We start from the raw sequence: 20,522 nt of genomic DNA, 5'->3' as shown, positions 1-20,522 counted from the left end.
ATTTGCCAAACACTTAGAATGGGAGAACAGCCTCCCAAACAGGTCTACTACATGTGTTAGTGGTGCTCTACTTAGGTTATTGCTGATATCAATATTAAGGATTCTTTTTTTCAGCCTGGACCAGGCTCTCCCAGGGCCAAGCTCATGAGTAATGGGCTGGTAGCCGTTAATACTTAGATCTGTAAGGATGCCAGTCTTCCATGAGAACTTAGTTCAGCTGAGATGTTAAGACATCCTGAACCAGACTTCCCATCTGCTTTTTCCCAGATGTTTTAGACCCATAATAGAGAATCTGCATTTGACATTACATTTTTCAGAATAGTGAACTTCAAAAACTTATTTATATGAAAGACTGCAAGACCAATGCATTATTCTTCCCTCCAATACATTTACCGCTTAGGATCATGACTCAGAATTTACACACTTGAATAGTTTTCATATTTCTTGATAAACACAAACTTCATCATGAACTTTAAAGAGCGCTTCTGAACCATCCCTACTGTCTAGCTCAGTTAATAGAAATCTGTCTGTATAAGAAGGACCTATTCAGGCCCCAGACTTTCTACTTCGATTGTCCATGTTAACCATGCTTACAGTTTAATTTAATTCTAAATTGTTTTGAGTCAGCATTCCCAAACCTAGTTTCACAATTTCCAGGCAGTGTGGGACTGATTTATCAAAACAGATATACATTTTCTATGTTCATTGATCATCCACTTGCAATTGTTGTGTTTGGCATGCTTACATATATAGGGACATCACAGACACAATTTTAAGTAAGTAGAGTAAGCTGAGGAATGCTTCCATTACTTCTATTTTCTGAACTCACTTCTCCTTCCCACTTTTTACTATTATTATTGTTGGTTGCACAGTCAGCCAGATGTTTAGACTGGATTTGGCATTTTTGTCCGCTTATCCTTCCCAAGGACCTGGGATAGGCAGATGTTGTTGTTTAATAATATTAAAGGTATCATCACAGGATGTAAGCTGTTCCAAGTAAAGCTGCCTTTTGCAATCGACTGATGTCCACTTCCAAATGATGGCTTCTTGATGACAACTTTGTATTCCTGTGACCAATAATGTGTTCATATTACACAAATGCAATTAAGTTCTTATTATTTTGAAAGAAGTGCTATTAGCACTTGACAAGTCTAAGACCTCTCACTATTTTCCTTGTGCAATTTTTATAACCTGAGTAATTTCCCTATTCCAAAACTATCCACAGCATTTGAAGAAATGACCAGTTATGAACTCATTATGTCTCATTCTGTGAAGTGCTGGAGTTCAACTTACAAATACCTGAGTATGAGCTGAGCAGCTACCCAGCACATATTGCAGTATCAAACTGTCACACATATTGCCTCCTCCTGCCCTGGATACATGCAGCTGTATAAGAGTAGTAGGATCCAACAAAAACAGCAAGAGATCTTGTGAAAGAAATCCTTCTGTAACTTTTCATTTATATCTGTATCTATATCTATTTCTATCTATGTGTGGTGTGTGTGTGTAATATCATAATACTGTTAGTTTATGACAAACATCACAGGAAAAAAAAAACAGACATCCAGATCTTAGTGAATATTAAAACAGATGCCTTAACTCAAAGGTCAATTTTTTTTAAAAAGCTTTCTTAAATTTACTGTTCCTCATCCTTTGTCTCAGTTTCCACTCTTCTACTTCTTTATTAACTCCTTGCCCCCAATATTTTTCTTTTATTAAAATTTCTCTCATTTTGTAATAGCTTTAGTTCATTGTTATCACATTTCTTTTTTAAAAGTGTTCATTTACTAATATTGTTTTTCTGAAGAAATCAATGCTTTTTCAGCTTATTGCTCTCATACCATTCTCCCTGCTAAGTTAGGTCAAGGGCTACCAACAGGAATTATGTGATATCTTATTTGATACCATCAAGTCATCAATTGTAAATGCCTCTATGAGAACTCTTCCCTTCAGCCACTGAAAAATCTTGGGGGAAAAAAAGGCAACTTCATAGCTTAGGATATAATATGGCTGCATCTTATCATCAAAGGAAAACAGTCCCCAGTCAAGACAGTTCTTACCTGTCTAGCATTTGTGATTTTGCAGAAATATGATCTTTGGTATTTTGTGGGGCATTAATGGTATATGAATGTATTTCAAATCTCATGAAAATGGGCAAGGGCATGTCCCTTGCCCAAAACGTACAGTGCTTTTCTTTTCCCCAATAGGGGTGTAAACAATCATTTGACTACATCTGTTGTCATTAGGATAGTATATAAAATGAACTTATCATATTCCCAGTTGGTTTCTGGGTACAATTCAAGGTGCTGGTGTCACTTTAAAAACCTTCATAATTCAGGCCTGGGTATCTGTGGGATCACCCTCTCTCTCTAATATGTGCCTGCCTGGTGAGGTCTAGTAGAGTTATCTCTTTATGTGTCTCCTCAGCAGAGACTGCCACCTCCAGGAACCACTAAACATAACTTTTTCATCGCTGCCTCCTCCTATGGAATGGTATACCCCTGGAAATTTGGATGTTCTCCTCCCTCCTGACCTTCAGAAAGTCTCTGAAGACCTGGCTATTTCAGCAAGTGTTAGGCACAGGACTGCTATGACTATCCCTATGGATAAGTAATTAATTTTAATTGAGTTTTTGGAATGTTTGATTCCTGGTGTACATAAAGTGGTTTTACAATGTATGTTCTTGGTTTTAGTTTTTGATTATTTTATATTTATTTTAATCCAAATTACAGATTTGGGGAGCTGTATGCTGCTCAGAGTCAGTTGATTGGAATGGACCATAAGCCTTATAAATGCAAAGAAATAAAATAAAAATCATTACATCAAACACAAATATAATCCAGAATTCGACTTTTAAACAAAGCCTAATCACTGAATACTATTAAAAACAGTTTTTTTTAATCTATAAGAAAATACAAAAAGGACACAACTAACAAATACCACCCCAGTGAGACTAATACTGAACTACAGGAGTACATTATCAATCTCATTTTACCTTCCTCAGAGGTAACATTTTACACAGAAATATCATTAGTACTCCAATTATGCCAGTGCTATTTTGAATGTTAAATAGGATGTTATAATGGCATTTTTGTGAACTTAATGCACTGTTGTTCAGATACAACAGTGAGTTCTTTCAAAAGGAAAGACAAATGCACCTCTTTAACTGGAGCATCACCTTATTTACACTGATCTCATACCTACATATTTATAAACAGAAAAGGCATCTTCAGACAGAATTTTCAAGCTCTTCTTTAAAGTTACTTTATCTATTACTGGAATACTTTTGCATATTTTTCATATATAATCAAAATAGCTTACAAATATTAACACAATCTTCCCAATTTTGGTACCCTCCAAATGTTTTGCTCTGTGAAACTCAGAACTCCCAGATCACATGGTTCAGGTAGATGGAAATTCTGAAAGCTGAAATCCAAAACATCTGAAAGACACCAAGATAAGGAAAACTGTACGAACACCAGAGTTTAACAAATCTTAATTTTCTTGTTAACCAACCAAAATATGTTTTCCAGATAACCTTGCATCTTTTCTCCAGAGGAAGGGGAAAGTCTATCTGGTATTAGATTTAGATTGACCCAACACAACTGGAGATGAGTCTCTGGTCTCCTTTAATGAAAAGAGTGAAACATTTCCATTGTCCTAAGTCCCAAAGGCTTCTAAAAGCATAACCTTATGGAACCCTCACTACCTCACTATGGAATTTCCTATTCTTGGCAATGCATTTGGAATCACCATTAGTTCAGTTTAGCTGATTGCTTAAGATGCATCTCTTGCCCCAGGCTTTTGAATCCTTCTTAATGTGCTTGCTCCTGCTGTTTTGAATTTAAGTACTGCTTTTAAAGTTCTTTAAGCAATTCTGTTGCTTTATTTTGTCAACTATGATCCTCTAATAAAGAATACTCTATAAATAAAGAATATATAATAATATGAATAGTTACAGCTTCCTCAAGGCTTAGCACACTTGTGCCATCCATGGGTGCTTCTTCAGATACCAGGATATCAGAAATAATTCTTAGGTTTCTCCAGGCATAACAGCAGAAGTCTCCCCTCTACCTTGTGCTCCAAACAGAATGAAAAAGCACTTTACAACAGTGAGCACAATTTCTGTAATATAACAGGAAAGCAGAGACTAAAACTTCAAATATAGAAATAGTTTTCTTTCTAAAAGTAATGCTTCCTACCTCACCCCATTCCAATCCAAAGGGCCACTGAAATAACAACTTTGCTGCTGGCCTTAAAGGGAGTATAAAATATATTTCCACTAGATTCAGATCTTTCTAAATTGTGGACATGGTATTGTTCTAGTTATGTTCTCTTGGTGCCAGTTTTTATAATAAACGTATACATTAATGCTACCTCCTTCCCCAGCTAGGACCCAGTTTTCAAATAACATGGTCAGAACTTCTATAGAGAAATTTTAAAAATACTTGTGCAAGAAACAATCTGAACCATCTTTAAAATAAGTTTTAAAAATCTCAAAAGCAAAATATTCCTCAGCATGGCAATTGCTGAGAATTCTGGGAACTGAAGTCTACAAATCTGGAGGAAATTCAGGCTGTGAATATCTGGTTTGTATATAGCACAAAAAAAAAAAAAAAAATGCTATCAAGTACTAATTTGCCAGAGAGGATATACTTCAATTTAAACAGAATTATACTTGCAAGTGGAATAATCAGTATTTATTTCTCACTAACCTTGTTTTGACATTTAAAAATGAATGAGGAATTATAAGATAAGATTCCAGAGAATTTTGCTATTATAAACACATTGAATTCAATTTATTCTTTTCTTATTTGCTCCTCCTTGCTAGTGACCCTTAAGTAAACCTGGAAAATTTCATCTAGCATGTTGCCAGATAAGTGATTTTTATTTGCTTCTAAAAAGAAACAAGATTCTCATTAACATACATTTTGTTCAACAAGTTATTAAGTAATACCCCATAAAACAAAACCACCTGTTTTAGTAAGGAAAATAAATAAGCTGAGTTTTAATATATGTTTTATAGTCACTCACATAGAAGTGGAAGTAGCAAACTTCTGCCAATATTTCAAAACTTTCAGGAAGTTATTACATTTGATTCAGCTTGAAAACCACTGATTTATTTTATCATCAGAGTTAAAAAACGAAAGCAAAGACATTTTTAATAATGCCCAAATCTTCTTATATTTCTTAATACAAACAACTATAATATTTGCCAAACAAGAAAGTATTTGATCTTATATCTTTTACCTGGAAATCAGAAATGAATTGGTATTTGCAGATGGTAAACTAGAATACTAATTTTCTAGATTTTTTGATAGCAAAGGCATCAAAAACAAAGACAAAAACCAGGATTCCCTTTCCCGTAAAAATAGTTGGTAATTCTTCCAGCAATGCAAAATGATGGTAAAGCTGAAAGCACAACTCAGAATGTATCTCAAGCTCCTCTGCAACTTGTAGGGTTTCTCTAGAAGGAAAAGTTGATAGAAATAGCTCCCCAAAAGCAGAGTATATGAAAATTACATGTTTATCAAATCAAAAGTAAGATGGTAAGGATTTCATATTGTTTACTCTGATACATAGGATGTCAAAGAGTTCTTCGAATACTAGGAGTTCAGAAGTCCAATCTAAAAATGTGAGTTCTCCCAACATCTTCCCCTTCATCTCCTCATTCTAATTAAGAACCAGGAGCTCAGCATAAAAGATTTATAATCCTGTTCTCTTTCCATTCCCCCAAGTAACTTGCCAACCAATCAATTTCAATTACTGATTTCTATGATTTCAAAGAGCACCTATTACAAACGTTCAAGCTAATTTCTGATGCTATAAAGACTATGTAGCTCAGGGTTGAACTGTGGAGTCCTTGGTGCTCTCTGAGCTTGGTTGTTTGATTGCAGATGTTTTATTACCCGACTAGGTAACATCATCAGTGCTAGTGAGTGTGGGGTTTGCTCCCTGTTTATACTCCCCACTACAGTGCCTCCAGAAAATCAAAGACCTAAAAATAGATTAAGATGAAATTATGGCTTCATTCGATGTCACAGCACTCTTTGCATCCATAGACCCGGAACTAGTAAAAGAATCCATGGCAACAGTACTACACAACACACCTGACCTAACCAAATACACTAAGATCAAAATACCCAGAATCATGGATCTCATCAACTTCTGCCTCACTACCTACTTTCAGTTTGATGGACAAATATACCAACAAATCAGAGGAACACCCATGGGATCACAACTCTCAGGACTCATAGCAGAGACTGTAATTCTAGAATGTAATCTAGAAACAATAGCACTCCCACACATACAACCAAAAGTATGGATGTGGTATGTATATGCACCTTCGTCCTAACAAAAAAAAAAAAGAACAACTAGAGAAGACACAAGAAACAATCAACAACATATTCAAAGGGATAAAATTCACAAGGGAAGAAGAAAACAAGAACACACTACCTTTCCTAGATATCCTCATCAGCAGAAGAAATGACAGCAAATTAGAAACACTAGTCTATCGAAAAACAACCCATGCTAACCAAGTTCTCCATTACCAAAGTAACAACCCAACCTCCCACAAGAGGAGCTGTGTAAGAACATTATTCAAACATACTGCAGCACAAATATACTGCAGCAACCCAGAACATTAGAAAAAGGAAACAGACCGTCTATACACATCTTCCAACGAAATGGACGCCCACACAACTTTATCAAAAAGTGCCTGACCTCTCAACCCACAACAGCACAACCAACACAATCTATGAAAAGGATAACACTGCTATACACCAGAAAAATCTCAGAAACAATCAATAGACTATTACAACCACACAGTATCACCGTACTACACAAATCAACTAAAGCCCTCCAAAATATCTTAAGGAAACCAAAAGATCCAGTAGCCCAACAAGAAAAAACAGGAGTCATCTATAGCATACAGTGTAAGGACCATAACAGCCATTATGGAGGACAGACAGGCAGAAGACTAGCAGAGTACATCCATGAACACCAACTAGCAGTCAGAAGGCACAATGAAAACTCCTTAATCGCACAACACATGGACAGACTCAACCATAGTTTCAGCTGAAAAACTGTGAGCATCCTAGACCAAGCTAAATCCAAAAACACTAGGGAATTTCTGGAAGCTTGGCATTCAGACACATCAGCCATCAATAAACACATTGAGATAAGCCACATTTACATACCATTCAAAAGAGACAATAAGAAAGCTAAGAAGGAAACAAAAAGACCAGAACATATCCACTCCAGCAGCTGACACCCAGATAAGTAGGGATGACCACCAGACAAACAATCAAACAGAAAACAATACTGTAATCAAGGAACTACCAAGGAGACAAACAATCAAGCAGACAAACAAGCCAAAAACAATACCCTAATCAAGGAACTACCAAGAAGAAAACCGTACCACCACTAATACTGGCAGGTCAAGCTACTGTATATAAACAGAAAGCAAACCCCACACTCACTAGCACTGATGATGTTACCTAGTTGGGCAATGAAGTGTGTGCAATTGAACAACCAAGCTCAGAGAGCACCAAGGACTCCACATCTATAAAGACCAGATTTTTAAAATATTAGTCAGGAAGTTTAAGTTCTGTTTACCCACAGAACAGAGTCCTAGCAATATGCAACTGAGGATAAAGCAAGAATATAACAAAATTATAAAGCTGGAAATGAAAATAAATTATGCCATATTAGTAAAAAAAACATTCTTGTAAATTCTGTTATGAGCACATTATGTATATTTACATGTCCAATGCTGTACTCTTTAAAATTCAGGGTGGGATCACAGAGAGTAAATAATGAGAGACATTATCTTAAGGACAGGTAGCTTCCTTCTTCAATAGGCAGTAAATTCTGTGTTGGTAACAGTTCCTTTGCACGCAAACACATTTATCATGAGCCAAGCAGTATTGCCTCTTGCAAAGGATTGAATACAAATGCCTACTTTACTGGAGCACACTTCACAATATTAAGAATGGGATAATTCATAAAGACAAGCAAGAAAGGTAGCATTTCACACTTTGCCTCTAAGCTATAAATAGTTATGGCATTTTCAAGAAAGCTCTTCTTCTGTGTATTAAGTGTTCTACACAGTTCATCATTCACTGCAAACACAGAACAGCATCCAACTTGTTAAATAAATAATAATATTCAACACTTACCAAGTTTTCTTGGTTTCTGGCAGCTACCTTTTGATCATCTTCTCCCCCATTTTTCATGTATTTGACTTCTTCCACAGGTTTGATCCTATACTCATCTGGAAATTGAGAGAAGAAAAAAGCCACACATAAGAAGTAGTAATAGAAACTGTAAGGCTTACGGCAAATGAAAATATAAATGGCTTTCAGAGAACAATCTATGTATTTTTCATAATGTCAAATAGCAGCTTAACAAAAAAATTTTCTGTACTTTCCTTAAGGATTAGAAATAGTACTCAGAATGAACAATTTAAAAAAAACCTTTCAAGTATGTCAGTATGTTAAGAGTACTTTGATATTTCTTCAATGACCCCAGTTCAAAATATAATTGAATGGGCAAGTGTGTGCCTATAATATCATTCTGAGCACACCTACCTAGTATATGCAATTGAAAAGCATACCAGAGAGGTGGGCCAACTGCATCTCTCTAACATATATCTATGCTATATGCTGGGATACAGAGAGAGGCAATGAATTAAAGAAAAGGAAACAAAACAGGGGTTAATGGATAGTTCTCACAAAGGAAGGATAGAAAATAGTGGGTCCTTTCAGGATCAGTATTGAGAATGATGCTTTTAAATTTTACTTTTAAATAATCTGAAGCACAAAGTAAAAAGTAAGCAGCAAACTTGCAAGTTTATGGATAATGCTACATAATCTATTTTTTACAAAGCATAAAAAGAGAAAAGAAAAAGAAAAAGAAAGCAGCTTCTGATTCCTTTTGCAGCAAATACAATTATAAAATTAACTCTTACTCTATGATTACAAAAAGAAAATACTTTTTTCTATTATCCATTTTTTTTCTAATCACGATTTGTGGTTTTGATGAGTACATTTTTTTCCTTTTCATGCAAAAAGTCTATAAGGGTTTCCGGTCAGCCATAAATGTAGATATTGCTTTTTCTCTAATCAAGAAAGCTAATTTAGCCATCTCTGAAAGTTCTATCATCTTTACTAGCCATTACTCCATTGTGGGTACTGTCGAACCTTTCCATTTTTGAGCAAATAACGGTCTCGCTGAAGTTGTCATATATAAAAAAACAAAGTTCCATGACCTTTTTCCTAATTTCTTTTGGGACTAAGGGATAGGCAAAGTCTCTGGTTTCAGTTGTACTTTAACCTTTAAAATCTTCTGAATTAGTGTATGTATTTGTATCCAAAAATTTTTGGGTTTTTTACATGTCCACCAAACATGGTAAAATGTCCCTTCATGTCGTTCACCTTTCCAGCAAAGATTCAAAGTACTTTTATACATTCTAGACAATTTCTCTGGTGACAAATTCCAACAATACATCATTTTATAAAAATTCTCTTTAAGGCTAGAACATAATGTAAATTTCAATCCTTTCAACCATGTATTTTCCCATTGATCCATTTGTATGTAATTACATTTATAGCCCATTTTATCATACATTCTTTCACTTGTTATTTTTCAGCAAAACTTTATACATTTTTGCAATAACATGGTCATCATTAGCACACAATTCTATTTCAAACTCAGTTGTATTTTGTTCAAAACCATAAAATCTTTAATCTACTTTAAACCTTTCTGAGATAATGCTACATAATCAAAGGAGATAAAAACAAGAAGAAAATGCAAGCAGCTAAAAAAAAAAGTTTCACCACCCAAAGGGACTGAGAAATAGCAAATGTGATTTAATTTAAGCAAAGCTAATAATTCAGGCTGAGGAAAGAGATCCTAACTAGTGGTCCAAGATAGCAATGACTGACCACTGACCATTTTACTCATAGAACTAAATCCCAGTGTTAGTAATGAAGCTCTATAGGAGGAGATTCAGAACTCATGGAAGGAAATACTTCACACATTTACAAAACTTTCATGATGCCATCTATGGTATTACCGATGGAACAATGTGAGAAGTCCAAAGTGGCTGTGACTGTCCAGGGCCCCTGGCCTTGGCATTGTGAGACTGACCCAGTATCTGACTGCTGCATATTCCAGTCCTTCCCCGCTCACTGTCCTACCTTATTTGGCTTTTTCATTTTTTTCCTAATGACTCTACTTTTCCCCAAATCTTCCTCTCTTTGTTGCCATTTCTTCTATCACAAATCTAATCATTGCCAAAGGAAACTTGCTGGATAACAGTAATAGTAGCATAATTCTAATGTGCTCATATTCTGTTGTTGGGTTTTCTCAAGGACCTGGTTGATCACTGTGGAAATAGGATGTTTACTTTATTTACCTACTTGATATATATCCTTGAAATATCCTGTTCTCCAGGAATTAAATATAGTTTACATGGGAATCTTCCTTCATTCAATCACCATAGCAACAACTCTGAGATAGTTCAGGCTGAAAGTGATTGGCCCAAAGCCACCAAGTGAATTTCAACAGAGGAGATAACCTGAACCTGGATTTCCCCAGTCGTATACAGTATCTTAACCATTACACCATACTGGTTAATAGTGCTCGATTAGAAAGACTCTTGAACAGAACTCTACATAGCCTTCCCCAAACTGGGGCTTCCAGAAGTTTTTGAGATGAATATATGCACACTTAATACCAATGTTGCCATTATTTGAGCAAGTACAAATTTGAAGTACATCAGATCCACACTAAGTCAAAATATAGTCTTAGTCCTTCTATTAAAGTCACATTACATAATCAGGAAACTCCAAGTTAAAATGCACAAGATTCAGATGTTCAATCTCTTAGTAGGCTACCTTTTATGGGCTCTTAAATTATTACTAAAGGCTGCTCATTTTTATTTCCTCATGGTGGACTATTGTATCTCTGTAGAACAGCCTTCCTCAATCTAGTGCTCTCCAAATTTGGTAACATTCCTAGACCTAGAATTTCCAGTCAGCATACCAGAAAAACATTACCAGTGTCTTCCTACCTCCCAGAACATTAAAAAACAATGTCATCTTATAAGTTCAACAGATTTCTGCTACTTTAGAAAAATTTGTTTCTGCCCCACTAAGAAAAATACAATTAAAATGTATGTTGTCAGAATGAAGAATCACCGCCAAAGGTAATTTGAAAAATCTTACTTCCTTGGTAAGAAAACAAAAGTGTCTCCTAGGTAACTTGACTGTCAGTGTTAAGAGAAATATCTGACTAATTATGACCTATAGCAGTATAATAAGAATCATAGCAAGTATAAATAACTGTCCTGGAATTGGTCCAATGCACTTTAAATTCAAGAACTGGACTTCCAGAAGGCTGATAAGTATTATTTTAGTTCAGATGTCAACATCACAATTGGTAACTGTTGCAATAATTCACTTTCACACATATTTGCCTCTGACTTTTGCATTAATCAAAATGCAATCCATATAGGTATGTATAAGTAGAGACTACATTTGTTTCCGCCCTGGCATTTGGAAATGATTTGTACAACACATAGTAGGAATTGTTATCAGAATGAGAGTTTGTTTCTGCCCTGGCATTTGGAAATGATTTGTACAACACATAGTAGGAATTGTTATCAGAATGAGAGTTGGGATACTAGTCAAACTATGTTAAGCAAAGCCATCATACAGCCTATCATTGGAAACCACAGAGTTACTATCTAATATTCTGTGGAGTCAAGAACAACCTTGCAGAGGGGGTGTCCTATATGTTACAATGAACTTTAGAACACCTAATAGCAAAATCTTCAAGGAAGGCTGCATTTTCCCCAGTATCATAGAAATCTAGATACATGTGCACACAAATATTCACTCAGAGCCTGGCACTCTCCATCTTTTAATCACAATCATGTAGACATGTGGTTCCAAATTTTACTGATATTGTTATCAGTGATTTACAGTATTTTAAAGAAGATTTGAAACTAGGTTATCTCTAGGGACTTAGGACCAGACTTTCTCTTTATAACAGTTCTATAAAATCAAAGTTGCTATAATTTTATCTAGTGGTTTCAAATAATTTATAACTTTTTGAAAATATCTGGCCAATAAACTAACCAGTAAGAGCAGAGAAGACAAGGTAATGGCAACTTTAGTTGGTGTTTTATACTTCAAAGTCTTAACATCCATAGTGGCTTTTTACTGATTATTACTATGACCTTTAGTTTTTTAAAAAAATAAATACAAATCCCATTATTGACATTGTTCCAACTTTGATCAGTAACTTGGATTGCTGTTTCTTCACACCTCTCTCCCCCAGTTATATAAAAAAGAAATTCCCATTTTTTCAATCAGTTCAAAAGTGCATAATACATATACATTTTTATTTCTTCTAACAATTCAAATATTGTCAAACGTTTGAACTCCCCAAAGTTCTTAATACTATGAGCATTAAACTATCTCTAATGTGAAAATATTGAAATCAGAACAAATACTCATAATTCATCTTCTAAATAATACCATGTATTCAAGGGTTTACCCGCACCCACCAAGTCCTCACTGTGGCAGGGGGATGTTCCTGGGTGAGAGGAATGAAGAATGCCAGGAACATATACTGAGAGTATACATTTCCAGCAGTGTCAACCAAGGTGTGAAGGTCATCTCAGCTAGCCAGCTAAACCAAGCAGGCACTTATATAGGGCAGAAGCTTAACAGGGTGTGCAAACTATTGTACAATATTCTTAATTTCACATACTAGCAAAATAATATTTAGGATCACTCAATGAAGATTGGAGCTATATGGAAAAAGAGATGTCATATGTTTAACCTGGTTTTAGAAAAGGCCAAGAAATATGAGATATTATTGCTGATGCATATTGGATAATTGAGAAAGCCAAAGAATATCAAAAATAAATCAGTATGTGCTTCACTGATTACAGAAAGTGTGGGGCACAAATAATCTTTTATTCTTACATATTTGATTCTGAAGTGCATGATAGACAGAGCAAGAAAACTGAGACTGCCTAATGAACCTGAAAGGGAAGGAGACAGATAACAAAAACCAGATGGTTGTTTTTTCCATGGTGCGAAGGGAATCAATATATGGGAATAAAGGACATTATTTATGTCAGAAGGTGTAGAATCAATAAAAAGGGTGGGCTTGGAGCCATTCTGAAGAGCAGAATGTAGAGGCACCGGATCAGCCCATAATAAGGTCAACCCATGTTGTTATCAGATTCTACATTCCTTCTATAAAGGTCATGCTATAATTTATGCTGCTTTTGTAAGTCCTATGTATCATTTCAGAAGGTATATAATCAGTAACCTTGAGGGCTTTGGGGCTCTTCTGTGTTCCTCTGGCAAGGAGCCCAGTGATCACTGTACCTCTGCATTCCAATAAAAAATACTTTGCTGCATCTATTTCCAAACGCTTTGGTTCTTTATTTATGTGGGTATTTTTCCCACAACAAAAGGTCTTTGTTTTTATTATGTCAAGCTGTGGAGTGTGCTTAGAAAAATGGGAATCTCAGAACATCTCATTGTCCTTATGCAAAACCTATATACAGGTCAGGAACCCACAGTGCAGAGAGTCTCTAGGTTCACCCATATTACACCCCTACTGCACAAGCTGCACCGGCTCTCTGTTTCCTTCCAGCTGCAATTCAAGGTGCTGGTTTATCACCTTTAAAGCCCTACATGTCATGGGACCAGGTTATCTGCAGGACCGCCCCTCCCTGAGGGTATCTACCCATCCCACCAGAGCAGACAGGGTAGGCACACTCCAGGTCCCTTCCGCTAAACATTGCCATTTTGCTGGTCCTCAGAAGAGCGCCTTCTCCATTGCAGGCTCTACCCAGTAAAACACCTTCCCCTGAGATCTGACGAGTCCCCATCCTCTTAACCTTCAGGAGAGCACTTAAGACCTGGCTCTTCCCCCAAGTGTTGTGATACGGTGAAATTAGAGTGGGATGAGAATGTTGGGACTGCATCAGGGAAGGCTGGTTGTGATGCCTGGTTTTTCAGTATTTGGTTTTATTGTTTCTTTTCTTTTCTTTTATTGCTGCATATATTGTTTTATTTGTGGGTTGTAAGCCACCCAGAGTTTGATTTTAAGATGGGCAGCTAAATACTTTAAATAAATAAATAAACTGAAAAAGCAAGTCACTTTAACGAGCAAATCAATACAAGAATCTATTTTCTGCTCTACTTAAATCCAACTAATGGGGAAATGGAGATGGTTACTCAAAATGTTTTAATAGAAACGTAAAAACAGGACACTAAGGCTACCTTTGTAATTCTGGGGAATATATTTTGACAACAGATGAAACAGGAATAGTTGTCAAGATACAGAACAGATAAAAGGACAGATTTACTGTACAAAATTGTAGGAAAAAGCTAGGCTTATTACAATTGCAATGCGTAGCCCAGCATTCTCCAGAAGTATGGGAACTACAGCCTTCTCCCATCCAGCACGCTCAATGTCATGCTGGCTCAATATTCTGGGAGTCACAGTGCCAATACATTTGAAGGGCAGCAATCTGGGGAGGACTGGCATATACAAGCTTTCCTCTAACTCTATGAAGTAAAACAAACAAAAATGCAGATTTTGTCTGATCTTAAAAGCTTAGCAGGGTCCATCACAGTTTTTGGAAGGGAAATCATCTGGGAATTTAAGGGCTGTCAGCTAAGCCAGGAGGTCAGAAAACCATTCTGGAAAAAGATTATGGCAAACCACTTCTGCAACTCTGCCCAGGAACTTTTTTAATGAAACAATTATTTTCAAAATGTAAAATTCAAACACTAAAAATATGACATAAAGATGAAACAAATGCAAATAAATAAAAATGAGTGTTTAGAGAAACAGCCACATTTATTTGTAATATAATTATCTGCATACAAATAGCTAAAGAATTCCATCTGGAAAAAAAAATCCACCACACAATGCTACCATAGCAACATAATGAAGTAGCATGGCATCCATTAATACCAGTCTCAGTGATAAATGAGTACATCACCAAGTACTACTGAACCAATTACAAGATAAGGGGGAAAAAATGATAAATGAAGCAATATGAGAAACAGCTCCAACACAAAGAGGGATTCTAACAGAGATGTGTCCAACAGAAAATAATGAAAACCACACCTCATGAACCAGATCAAATGCATCTGAATGCAGCATAGTTCTCACAAATTCAGACTTTATCAGTCAGATACTACTAGTCCAGATGTCCCCAAGAACTTTTAGAGGTACTTCACAAGGTAGAGAACTTGTGAACTACACAACAGAGAAATCTTTTAAAATCAGTTTAAAACGTAAGTATTATGTTTCCTCTTGTTCAGAAATATGTGCGGGTACAGTGAGTTTCAACAGGAGAGGTTGAAAACATTTTTGTTACTATATGGGATTCAGCATCATGTGCTACCCCCAACTCACCATCTGGTTTGCAAAAATGAGGTGACCGAAAGTAATGACTTCCTTTGTAAGTAGAGCATAGGGTGCTTCAAGTGTGAGGAGAAGTACAAGCAGACAAGGTATTAAAGTAATATGAAGAAAAATGAGTTAAGCACGCTGGTGGGAAGAAGGGAAGTACTCATTTAGAACAATTATTAGCAGGTGAAAATGAATCTAGGAAATAGCATACTTAACATACTTAATTTAAGGTAGGAAAATCCTGAAAAAAATTAACCATTCCTTCACCTCTACTATAGCAGTGAAACCTTAAGCAGTTGTAACAAAATTTCAAATATCTACAATTCAAAATTTCAAATATAGTTGGAAAACTATTAAATTGACAAGGGTCACAACATAGACTGGGACAGTAGAAATTTTACAAAGAGTGACTGAGTGAGTGCCTGGTTGTAAATAAACCTTTTTGTTCAAGTTTATCCCAGCTCATTTTTAACTGCAATTCGTAGCCTGAAACTCATGTATAAACCTCAGCTCAATATAATAATTCAGCTTTTATTTTCAGCAGGCCTAGAAAGCACACACTGACCAAGACATATTCAGAGTTTCCACTCAGATTCTGTGTTCCTCAGACTTTGCAATAAAGTTCTCAACTCAAAAATTCCATAAAAACCTATGCATCTCAGACCAAATTATTTATCAATGTACAAATACAGTATATTCGGGAAACGTGATTTCAAAAAGTATGTATTAGTGGAATTTGCACTAGACAGAACATGCAAAACTAAATATGCACAGCCTAATATGCACAGCCTAATAAGCATCTTTAGCCACTAATATCAGGATTTTGACAGATGCTAAATACAGTAGTGGCTGGGTGAAATGAAAGCAAATGTATCTGATCTGCTCATGGCCTGGCCAGAAAACAGCATACGTAAAAATCTGAGAATTGTGAAAATAAGCATAATGATACAAGTCAGGAATGCCTGACTTTAAATAAACAGTATTTACTTGTGTACACTCGTAACACTTGCAAGACAGGAAAGTGAGGAGCTCTCTTCTATCAAATGAATCTAATTTGAATGGTGATTTGTCAGTTATACACCTGATTGTTGAACATTATGTAATATTTGATAAACTTGACCCATCTTACCTAATAATATTTCACTGATCCACTGATAGCAAATACACTGAAGTTCAGCGATTCACTAGCATCTTTAATGACAATTTTCCTTCTTGGTTTTAAAGCACTAAGAATTCCCCTTCACCATAAAACAAATAAACAAACAAAAAACTTGTGTTGTGGCAATGGGCTACCATTTCAAATAATATATGGGGGTATGTTACTTGACGGTACACATCTAAAATTGAAATACATGCTCTGCGTAACAACTTGCACTGTTTTTATTAGTACCAAATAAATGCAACTTTGGTGTTGCTTCATTAGTTCTTATTTATAAAAAGGAGCACAAACTGTTGCACACATTGACATTTTAGTCATGTACAAAATAATGAAAGATGGGATACAAGATTAGCTTTGCTCTCTATATTTAGCCATGTGTTTTACAAAATATACCAAAAGCAAAGAAGCTGCACTACACAATTATAGCAGCCTTTGGCAAGCAATGCCCCCAAATATTGAACATCCTATATTTAGGAGTTTACCATTTCACGCCTCTTTTTTATGCTAATACAAACCCAATATGAGACAACCCATAACATTTGTACTGTTATTATTTATACAGCTAAATAAAAATAACAGCGTTCCTTGATTTAGAACAGTGGAAGAATGTCTGTTTTAGCTGACGGTGCTAGCTTCTGGGGTAAACTGCACTGATGCCACACATCTGAAAATGAACAGAGCTTAAAAACACAATGGCTTAAACTTGAAAAAAGCACATTTAAAATGGACAGTCCATCAGTGCTGCCTTTCTGATCTCATCCTCCCAAGGTGAGACTGGTCCGATCTCTGCCGACCTTCTGGTAGTCCCTTGAAGCCTTGGTGGTCACTAAGGAATGGTGATCTGGTGCGGTGGCTCCATTGTTCGTACTCTAATGCTCTCTCTTAGCCTCTTTATAATAATATTAATTTTTGTACTTCCTGAATGTTTTTAAATTTGTTTTTTATTGTTTGTTTGTCTGCCACCCAGAGTCAAGTCACATGAAATGGGCAGACACATCAATATGATAAATAAACAAATAAACAAACAAACAATAGCTCTCAGAACCCTTGGTTAAAACAGACAGTAAGAAAAGATACTGGGAATTAAAATTCAGCAATTGCTAGAGGACCATCCATTCCAAGCCTTGAAATAATCTGTGTGCTTCAAAGAAAATTTCAATTATTTATTTTCCACTAATCTAAAGGTAACACTACAATTCTGATTGTTTTATAGGCATGATTCACACACAAGCACAATCATACACATGGTATGATTTGTCATATGGTCATACTCCTTTCCTACATGCTTTCCTTCTTCTAATAAACTGAGAAGATTATTTAAACTGAATATAAAAACTGGACAAAGAATCAAGAACAAACAGTGGTTGTATATTAGCTAGTCTACTTTTTTCTTAATTTCTGAAGTCAGGAGTGGATTCTCAGAAACTTACTCTATACTATAAAAATTGCTTGCCTTCCAACTTTACTTAGGGTCCCTAGCAATTACTCCAGATTAAAGAACTACAATGTCCTTTCAATCACACAACTAAGTACATTTATATACATTTTTCTTGTTTTCTCCTCATCACATGGAAATAACAGAGAAGTGGCAAATGTTAAGATTATATAAGTTTACTCAGACCTTCAGTTGGAGTTTGCTTTGCATTTATTAAAGTATCAATTCCACAATGGCTATACAGGACTGTCTAGTACTTGATTAATAACATTATCAGCAATATGATCATAGAACATGACATGCGTTCTATAGGCCATCTATCATGTCTTTTTAAAAGCACTTTGAAATGTTATCAAAGGGGCAACAGACCAGTGACTGGAAAATAGTAATTGGGCATATGGAACCAACTATAGGGAAGGGGCACCTGAGGAAATAAATGAGTAACAACAAACCCTGCTTTTTTGATAAGAGCCTTTTGCTCAGAGCATTGCCAACAAAATTCTAAGTTCCCCACTCCCAATTCTGACTAGACATGAACCTGCTTAAATTCAGAAGCAGAACTTGCTGACGTAAGTAGCCTATTCCCAGCTGAAATAGGAGAACTCAGGAAATCACACTGCTGAAAGCCAAAGCTGCAGATGTTAAGCATACTTTTAAATAAGAATTATTGGCAACTATCCTGATATCATTTTGAAACTGATTTTATTCACAGCTGATCATGCAGCCACTGACCCAGATGATATCATATACTATGAATAATAGTTACTGCACTTCGATGGATAATAATGAAGAACTCCAAAGAAACGGAGTGTTTTAATATTGATACCTTTATAGAGACTAGTAGTATTCCTTCTAAATTTTATTTCTACAAACGTTTTACCTGTACTACTTTACAAAGGGCCCTTAGTAAAACAACCACCACTAATCCGTGCAACCATTACCTATTACTTTCAAAGTAACTACAAGAAGGCTAAATGAAATAGCTTTACCATAACAATTTCCATTGATTAGGCAATAGACAGGCTAGAATTCAAAAGATGCAGAACTTTTACACTGTGCATAAAAAATGCTGTCAAGGTTTTGTCCCAGAGCCTGGAGGCTGCTGAGGACTGAATGGGGAGGAACATGCTCAAGCTCAACCTTAGCAAGATTGAGTGCCTAGGGGTACTTGGACCTTCTGGTTCTGGAAGTCCAAATCCATCTTTGGTCCTGAATATGGTTGCTCTCCCCCATTGGTGACCACGTGTAATCTGAGGCTCTCTTGGACTCTCTGCTGCTCAAGGAGAAAGTAGCAACTGTGACCTGGAAGTCTTTGCACAAGTCTAACTTAAGCACCAGTTGTCACCACCCTTGGTCTAAGAGACTCCCCTTTACAGTCTCTCAGGCCCTAGTCACCTTGCAGGTAGACTACTACAACACGCTCTATATGAGGCTGCCCTTGATGACCACTCAGAATCTCCAGTTAGTCCAGAATGCAGCAGCACTAGCAGTGAATAGCAGGTCTCACTGTTGATGCAACTCCTCTGGTTTGTAAGCTGCAGTGGTTGCCAGGAAACTTGCAGATACAATTTCAGGTGCTGGTTATTACCTACAATGTCATACACAGCATAGGGACAGCCATACATAGTTATCTGAGGGACCACTTGTTTCTCATAGTGTCTGCCTGTTTTGTGCAAATGTTTTGGGTCCCATTGATCAAGCAATGTCATCTGGTCAGACTAGAAAGACAGCCTTTTCTGTCACAGAGTTACCCTTCTGGAGCAGCATTCCCATAGAGATTGGTATTTGCCCCCACTCTACCTGCCTTCAAGCAAGCCCTAAAATCTTGGTTCTTTCTCCAGGTCTTGGGTTAGGTTGAGAGCGATATGGGAGAGTGTCCTTTTGTTTCCTCAGGATGACTATCCTCTTTTCTTAAATAATGTTGTTTCATTTTTCCTTTTAATCTCATGAAGCACCCAAAGCATTGTTTTGGAATTGGACAGATTAGAAATTTGATAAATAAAAGGGAACACACACACACACACACACACACACACACACACACACAGAGAGAGGGAGAGGGAGAGGGAGAGGGAGAGGGAGAGGGAGAGGGAGAGGGAGAGGGAGAGGGAGAGGTAGTTATCTTCAAATAGATAATAGCCTTATCTCAGATACTTTTTTCAGCTGGAAGATAACACTGTATATCAACACTGGGATATATAGAACAGAAATTTTAATGGTTAAAGAGCTCATTATGAATTAATGAAATCCCCCTTTTTGCAAAAATGATACAGATATTTGGCTTCTTTTAAAATCTAGACAGCTGAAAACAAAACTAAAAAACAAATAGGCTTTCCATTTTCAATTAATGATTTTCTGAGATCAACCAGATGGTTCAGATCTGAAAATCCCAAGTCAGCATGGCTTGCTTAATGACATATTGCAACAAGAACGGCAATCCTCTCTTCATGCTGTAATTCAGACAAACCT

At 36.2% G+C, this 20,522-nt stretch overlaps 1 protein-coding gene across 4 annotated transcripts in view; it reads right to left on the bottom strand.

Moving 5' to 3' along the window:
* Window positions 1–20,522, bottom strand: part of CUNH1orf21 (chromosome unknown C1orf21 homolog) — a 223,797-nt gene that overhangs the window by 49,685 nt on the left and 153,590 nt on the right. For all 4 annotated transcript variants that reach the window (XM_088153995.1, XM_088153994.1, XM_007426295.3 and 1 more), the window contains one exon: window positions 8,181–8,275. In XM_088153995.1, the coding sequence (XP_088010121.1) occupies window positions 8,181–8,275 (95 nt within the window). The remainder of the gene's footprint in view (window positions 1–8,180; window positions 8,276–20,522) is intronic.

This window comes from Python bivittatus, unplaced genomic scaffold (genome assembly GCF_059951505.1).
Source record: "Python bivittatus isolate LINGU-HERP-01145 unplaced genomic scaffold, Pbiv_v1 ctg000700_np1212, whole genome shotgun sequence".
In the NCBI taxonomy this organism is placed as follows: domain Eukaryota; kingdom Metazoa; phylum Chordata; class Lepidosauria; order Squamata; family Pythonidae; genus Python; species Python bivittatus.
Note: the sequence above shows the minus strand (reverse complement) of the source record. Positions and strands in the feature narration are given on the sequence as shown.